The 8,017-nt window shown below is 41.8% G+C and overlaps 1 protein-coding gene across 1 annotated transcript; it reads right to left on the reverse strand.

The window, feature by feature from the left end:
- Positions 1–1,380: 1,380 nt before the first annotated feature.
- Positions 1,381–7,494, reverse strand: radx (RPA1 related single stranded DNA binding protein). The gene is made up of 15 exons (XM_068716371.1): positions 6,432–7,494; positions 5,783–5,925; positions 5,498–5,690; positions 5,303–5,411; positions 5,045–5,145; positions 4,825–4,944; positions 4,628–4,723; positions 4,376–4,543; positions 3,734–3,891; positions 3,523–3,644; positions 3,352–3,399; positions 3,179–3,273; positions 2,861–3,097; positions 2,582–2,764; positions 1,381–2,445 (listed from the first exon to the last, which is right to left on the reverse strand). Exons 1-15 carry the CDS (start codon positions 7,027–7,029, stop codon positions 2,309–2,311), a joined length of 2,508 nt encoding a protein of 835 aa, XP_068572472.1. The 5' UTR covers positions 7,030–7,494; the 3' UTR covers positions 1,381–2,308.
- Positions 7,495–8,017: the final 523 nt, after the last annotated feature.

An 8,017-nucleotide genomic window follows, 5' to 3' on the forward strand; every position in this document is an offset into this window, starting at 1 on the left:
TGTACGGAAAACTGCCTGTCTCAGAGTCTGACTTCATCATTTGAATTTCAAAATCTATCTTTAAATTTGTTCCTGGATCACGTACTTGTTTCCAGCTCGGCAGGAAAAAAAAGAAACACAGTTTATCGTGACTCAGTGTCTCCTGAAAGTCTCAGTGCAGAACTTTATAAGAAGCTCAGCGTGACCGCTCGGTCTGAGCCGTACAACATCATTCAAGACTGGTGCTGTTCACAGCGGACGACAACAACGCTCAACATGTACGCTCAGTGCCCATTCACTCTTTCCTATGTGCAATGTCCTTTTGAAAAAAAAAAAGAAGAATGTTAATTTATACTGTTTTTAAATGTTTCACGACAGATGTACGATGTATATAGAGGTGTATAATAAGCCGTTGCACCATGTAAATTATATGGAAGTATTTTTTTATTGAAAAATGTCCAAACATTGCTCCGACCGTTTATCGGCAGTATCTTTTTATTTTTTTTAAGGTATCAGATGGTGGTGCAGAGACATGATAATTCAACACAGACACTGGAGTAAAAGCTCATACGTTCACCTTGATCATGAAGAAAGTCTGAATCCTTGTGTCCTCATCAAGCAGAAGGTCTTTTTCCCTTTTTAAATGTTTTTTAAGAAAAAGTGCAATTGTTCATCATCAACATCTGTTTTTAGACGTTTGAGGGATGTCTCTGTCTCTCTATGTGTATTTCTATACGTCCACATTTGGTATAGCAACAGTTAAGCAAGTGAAGTTCAGCTCAGCCAGCAACTCAGAGGTGCCATAAATGATTATCTTTTTTACTTTGCCTCATTTATCAATTTCATTTTAATCACTGAAATAACTCTAAAGATATATTGTGGAACATTTTTAGCATTTTCAACCTTTCAGTCAATCACAGTAAACTTTCCCCTTGAGGTTGTTTTCTATTTTAACGCCTCAGTCAGAGAAGATTTTTCAAGTGTGTATTTCTTCACACACGTTATTGTAAATAATCCATCGGTACTGTTTGTCTTGTAGTTCCTAACAGTATTTGCAGCACTTTTTTTTTTTTTAATCCAACTTTCAGAGTGCTTTCCCTCTTCATGGGGTTTTTTCATTGCGTGTCATTGTTTTTGAAGGCATGTGATTCACATTTAACTCGTACTTTTCTGTTGTTTTGTAAAACAGTGACTGACACGTTAAATGTAAGCGCGGAGAGTCCGATCAATGCTCTCTGTGTGACACGAACAAAAGCAACCTGGTGCACAGCCACCTCTGCAGTTTCAGTGCAGAAACAAACGTTGAATATATTGTATAATAGAATGTAAAAAAAGAAGTTTAAACTCTATATAGTTGTTTATTTTATATGTTTAATAGATTATATATGTATGTTAAATGACTTAAAGACTATAAAATTAAAGTAATTTTGTAACATAATGAAGTGTCTTATTAGAGGAGATGAGGCTTTTATTTGGTGTTGCACAGTCACTTGTTTGGCTCGTTTTCTTTCCGTATTCACCATCAACATAAGCTTTAAAAAATATCGTTAATATTGTTTTTTAAAAAGAAATTAACAAATTAAGTTTACATTCTAGAATATCTTGATATTAACTATGGTATATATATATATATAAATAATTATTTATAAATCAACCTGGATATTGTGAAATATTTGAAAATAAATATTTTTAAACATATGTATTGTTATTCTGAGCAAACTGTTTACATAGAAAATGATTAATGTACTGGACTGTTTCTCAACTGTGTGTTCTTATTGCAAAAAGCCTTTTCATCTTTATAGCGTTAATCTATGAAAAAGGTTTGGCAGCGGTACTTCTATACAATATTGTGCAACAAGGTTCAACACTTCTCTCACACAGCAGAGGGCCGCCCATATGAGCCACTGTCACACCTTCCTGTGATTTCATTTTCACACTGATTAATTTAATGTCAGCCATCCAAAATTTTTTTTTTTTTTTTTTTTTTTTTTAAATCGATTGGCTTCTCAAAACAACAAGTCCACGGGGATGGTTTGCTGCTTCGAGGAGTTAAAACTTGCTGCGTTTCGTAAGCTGACACCTACTTTGTAACCCAAGCAATCTGTCAGTCGCAGTAAATACACAGAATTCTGATGGTCATAAAATATGCAGTTTCATGTATTTCAGCATTTTAATCTTCCTCTCTTCAAAAGCATTGTTTAAAGAATGATGTGACATTTACTGTACATGTGTAAACGGGTAATCTGAGTATTTACACAAAGGTTTTGGACCTTTGCTCTTTCAATCCAAAATGACATTTCAATGACATGATTAAAGTGTGCTGCTGATCTTAATTGAGAGAAACCTCCGTCACTCTGTACACCTTGTTGATCAGGACTTCCATCTCGTCTCCACCCAGACTGCAAAGGTCCAGGACGCACACCACGTGCGTGTCCTCCAGTTCAGCGGCAGTCGCCAAGACCTCCTCTGCAAGACAAACATCTTGGCTGTCACGTTGATTTCTGAAATACGCTGCTGTGTATTAGTGATAAAAAGATCTTCAGGTCAAGGCTGAACTGAACAGGTTTGGGTCCTCTCCTCCTTCCACCAGTGTGTTTGCTACCTGGCTCGGGAAGCGCCGATTCGCTGTTGCTGTCGGCGTCACCGAGCGGACAGAGGAAGCCCGACGAGAGGCAGGACAGCATGGTGTTGCCGTGGGGATCCTGAGGAAGACCGACAGCCCGGGGCTCGTCTGAGCTCACAACCGGCAAATATGCAGCATCCACGGCTATCTGCTTGTTTATGCCTGTCAGGAAAGTTCAAACAAAAAGGAGATTGGCAAACTGATTTTGATGTTTAAAACACCACAGATCAAAGAGTAATTCTGAGGATAAATCATTACCTAATATTGTTACTTGGTAGTATCCTGGACACACCACAGGAACAATGACGTCTGCGTTCTGCTCCACCGTCCACCGCGTCGGTTGGAGGTTACTTTGCCGCAGGAGGACGTTCTTTTCGTCGAACGTGAACCTCCGAGACACGCTGTCCCGGTACAGACCGCCTCGGACCAGATGTTCGGACACTTCTCGTCGTTGCGTCAGCCAACTGCTGCTCTCCCAAGATAGTACATCGGCGTCTGATGGAAACAAAAGGTGTTAAAGCAGTATCAGCTACATGTTAGGTACACCGCGGTGGAGCTCTGGCTCCTGTAACACACCTGGATCTTGATTTTGCAGCTGTTGGCAGCATTCCACATCCTGAGCCTCCTCAGATCCAGAGTCACTCTCTTCTTCTTCTGTGTCTTTATGTCTCCTGTAGGAGCAGAAACAGATGAGCTCAGAATCCTTAAACTGGATTCCTGATGACTACTACCAGCTGGAGCTTAGGTACCTTTTCGCAGACTCACTGACACGATTCAAAGAGGACTGCGTGGCTTTTCTGGAAAAAAAAAGTTGATATTTTAAATTCTCCATGATGTGTTTGCTCCTTTCTAGCCACAAAAGTACAATTATTGATTCACTATCAAGCTCACAAATCTGTTGGTCAGGAGTCAAATCGTACCTTGTTTGAACTCTTCTTTTCCTTGCTGAGATTTTCTCAGGAGAGGCAGATGTTGAACTGGCCGCCAAAGTTTGCTCAGCTGTTGAGGGATGGTTGTGAGCGTCAGTAGAAGCATCTCGCACCTGCATAAAATCAGTTGACTTATTTTTCATGTTTTACAACTAAAAAACTGAGTCGGTTGGAACGAATGCTTTGAAATAACGTCAGTTACCTCTTTCTCTTGTGTTCCCTGAGACTCTGTGGTCTTTGGGCCTTTCATGTACCGCACTGCTGTGATCTGTCCTTGAATTGCAACTTTTTTATGTTCCCTATATTGCAGAGTCTCCAACTCCTTCTTCAAGTCAGCCGCAGCAACCAGAGGAGCTTGAGCTGCAGACGGAGCAGAGAGGTTTTAAAATAACAAAAAGGTGGTACGGTGCACTAGACTCAACCTTACAGGACAAACCAATGTCTATAAGTAAGTAGTCTATTAATTAATTAATAGTCGTCTTATGGGAAACTTGAAAGAATAGCTTTTACAATTTTAAATAAAGATGCAGTAACAATTAACTCCCTGCAAGTAAGATGCAGAGCGCAGGTGCAAAGGATTTATCTGGACTGTACAGTGGGCTGGCAGAACTGCAGGAAAACGCTGACCCAGTTTCTATTTTATTCCTGCCTCCCACAAGAGAACAGAGTGAATCACATTATGGTTCAGTACTGGAGAGGACTTCATCATTTCATGCCCTGAAATTATAAAAACAAATTTTTTGTATTTATTAAAAAAATATTCTGGGGCTAATCGGTGTATTCTGAGATAGAGGCCATGTTGTAAAAACAAAATCTTAAAAAATTCTATGTTTATTTTCCTCACTTGAGACGTCCACCATTGACTGGATGAATTTCCCAGGGGGCCGAGGGTAGCAGTAATGACCACCAACAGCAGTCTTCTGGAGGACATCGTTGTCCTTCAGAGTTTTGGTCCACTGGATGAAGCTTTTCACTCTGGGGTCACTCACATACGACTGACCTTTGTGGTGGCCTGCCGATGGAGACGGAGGACATAGTGACCGACGCCGTCACCACACACGTGTTATCAGGTACTTATAGCTGCAGCTGTGCTCACCTGTGATGTATGTCTCGGTCTCGCAGCTGCTGGTAAGGTAGGGCAACGAGCCTTCCACCTGACAAACCCTCATCTGAGTGCACACCAGGTAGGTCACTGTGGCAGAGAAGACGACGCATTGAGAAGGGTTTATGGAAATGCTTACAAGTGCGGCAAGCAGAGCTGTCGGATAGGAACCGATACCATTGATGACTTACTCGGGCATATACGACTGAAGACTTCCGGCTGGGAAGAGGAAAAAACCTCCAGGATAAAAGGACGCTCAGACGTTCCATCCACCGCGTGGATCCACCGGTAAGTCCAGTATTTTTCTGGACCTAAAAGGTGAACATTAAAATATAAAAAAGGGAAATCAGCAGCTTCACTTCAGTTTTAAAACTACTAATTACCAGTTTATAGATAGTGAACATTTTTTACCCTTGTTCCCTATACTCTTGACTCTTTCAACACGACCAACAAACGTCACCAAACCGATGACATCACACGTAGAATTGTTGGATAAGTTTTCCAACTCTGACCTGCAAGATACATAAAAACCATGAGGCACTTTTCTTTTAACAAAACTGTAATCGGTTTGTCTTTTGTGCATAAACCACAACAGTAAATAACGGCACAGCGTGCATCGTGTTAGATAATGATGAAATGTTAAACTTGAGATTGATGCCTGTTCATTACCTGGTGGTGAATTGGTAGGAAACCTCGGGCAACCCCCACTGAGGCAGCACACTCTTTGGTGAGACCACGGTGATGACTGAAGTAGGGTTGCGAGGGTTCAGGCAGATTTCTTTGAAAAATGCATATGGAGATATTACATTAACGCCAGTGGTTCAGCCCTTTCAGACAAACCCTCCTAAACAAATCTGTACATACCTACAGAGTCAAACGTCTTCATTCTGTGGTGGTCCATTTGCGGGTGTGATCGGTTTGAATAACTCTGCTTCAGGGAGTAGTTTTGGACATACAACACGGTGCCTACGCTCAGCCTCTGGTAGAACTCTGGGCAGAGTTCGTTCCAAAGCACGAGGGACATTGTCCCACTCTGGTCAGCCACTTCAAAGTAGGCCTGGAATATGACAGAGAACAAGGGGAAAAAACAAGTGAGACTACACACATCTTGTTACCGCGGCTCCAAATTCTTAGGAAGTTCAAACTCACCAGGTATGGATAATCAATCTTGAGGCCAAACTTCCCATAATAGCGTAATCTAGATTTGTGTATTATCTTCACGAGGAGAGGGAGAGGTTTCCATGTATTTCTTAAGCAGGACTCCAGACTACACAGCAGAGTAATCTTGGACACTGTTAAAAAAGAAGACATTGAGGACAACACATCTTCAGGATTTTCTCTGCAAGTTAATGGCCAAACGTCATGCAAAATAAATCTTAAATACATTTTGTAAGGAGAAGCAATTGAATGACTGATGTGCCAGCTTTAGCACAAATATTCTAGACAACAAATATTTTTTTGGCGTAAGACTACATCTTGTCTAGGATTGTGGGTACTGTAATAAAACAAAGCAGTTTGAAGACATCACTTTGTGTTTTCGGGAACTGTGATGAGCATTTCCACTAATTTGTTGTGTTGCCAGGAGATAAATAAATAAAAATAGATTAAAAAATGAATGATAATACTTGTTAGTTGCAGCTATGTATCATATCCAACTTGTTAAGTCCTCAAAATTGTCTTGTGCATACAAAATATTGCCATAATAGGAAACATTGGTCTGACATGTAAAAGACAAAGTGTGAATGTGAGCCATGTAAACAGATCAATGAGTGACAGACGGGTCATCGGAGTGTCTCACCGTCCAACACCGTGGCGGATGGGGGAGACCCGGAGGTCCAGGTGTCCCCCTCTGGGTCGTCGTTGTTCCACAGAGACAGGTAATGTTTGCGGCTCACCTGGAGAGGAACGTCGCTTTGCAGCAGCACGCTCCTCTCCATGCCGTGTTTGACCAACATGGGCAGTGAACCGACGTCCTTCACGCCGGACAGGAGCACGGACCTCTCCGCACCACACGTGAGCTTTTCGATGCACATGTAACCGTGTCCCAGCCTCCTCTCGTTGTAAACGAAAGAGCACTGCGTGATGTCGACGTCGGCCCCAGTCCTCAGGGTGTTTGAGTGCACCAGGTGATTTAAACTCGGGTGCACGAAGCATTTGGCTCGCCAGACTCCGTCGGTGACCGTCACGTCGTAGCTGTAGCTGTCGAGCTGCTGCTGCTGCCCGTCGGTTTGCTCGGATAAGTACCGCTGAAGTGCGATGACAGCGACAGGAGCCGCCGCCTCCTCGGTGTTAACTTTCAGACACTGTGAGGAGGATAACCGCTCCAACGTCCGCTGCAGGAAAGACGCTACAGGAAGATCAGCGACCGTCGAAGAACAAGAAGAGGTGTCCTCCATTATGGACAGGTAGCGTTAAATCAAGTCATCAAGTTAGCTGTCAGAGAGCGAAGGTAGCTGCTGTCACCAGACTATCTCATGTTAGCTTGTTGGCTAACGTAAGCTAGCTTCTGTCCTACACGCTTTTAAACATACGCGGGTTAATTAGTGGCATATGAGTGAATGTAGCGTAGACGTCTCTTACTGCAGTTACTTTACCAGACAATGATCAATATCTGTCGGTCTCGGATAGAAGTTAGCTACTTGGCTAACGAAGTTACCGTTACTTCTGGCTAACGTTACAAACAACGCGGGTGCTGTTTGATTGCGTCACTATTTGCCTCGAACAAAGCAAAAACTACGCTAAATGAAAGAAATAGTTAAAATACTGTATTTCCATGTCCAACGTCACCATGCCGATTTTTTTTTAAGTCTGAGCTAAAAGCTAGCCGGCTAACGTAAACAGGAAGTGCATGACGTTATTTTTAAATTCCGCGCTGAGCCGGACCTGACCTGATGTCATCAATGCGACGAGTGAGTCGTTGGGCGACTGGATTGTTAGTTGTAACAATCTAGAAGTTATGCACTTTTTTAAATTGATATATTCACGCTATATATTTGTCTGAGGGCCACAAAAAAGTGGCAAAATGCTGTTTTGGGCTGCCAGTCGCTCAGATATGATGCAAACAATGTTTTAGTCAAAAGTACAATGTTTACTTGTAAAAAGTACAATATTTACCTCTGAGATGTAGTAACAAGTTATTTACCTCTTTAGACATCAACCAGGTAACATTTTTAGAGGCTCCCTGTTTTTCTTTTAAAAGGTAAACAGGATTTCTTTATTTCACAACTGGACTTTTTTCCATCACAGTGAAGCGGCGTTTCACAAACTATACTTTTTTTTAAATTTAAAACACACTTCATACCTATTTAATACCCATTAACTACTCCGTGTCAGCCCATTGATTCGTTAGATCAGGTCACATGCTGCTTTAGGCTCCTCCTCGTT

The sequence above is a fragment of the Cebidichthys violaceus genome, unplaced genomic scaffold (assembly GCF_023349555.1).
Source record: "Cebidichthys violaceus isolate CVI_PGR_0920_01 unplaced genomic scaffold, fCebVio1.0.p SCAF_20, whole genome shotgun sequence".
Lineage (NCBI taxonomy): Eukaryota > Metazoa > Chordata > Actinopteri > Perciformes > Stichaeidae > Cebidichthys > Cebidichthys violaceus.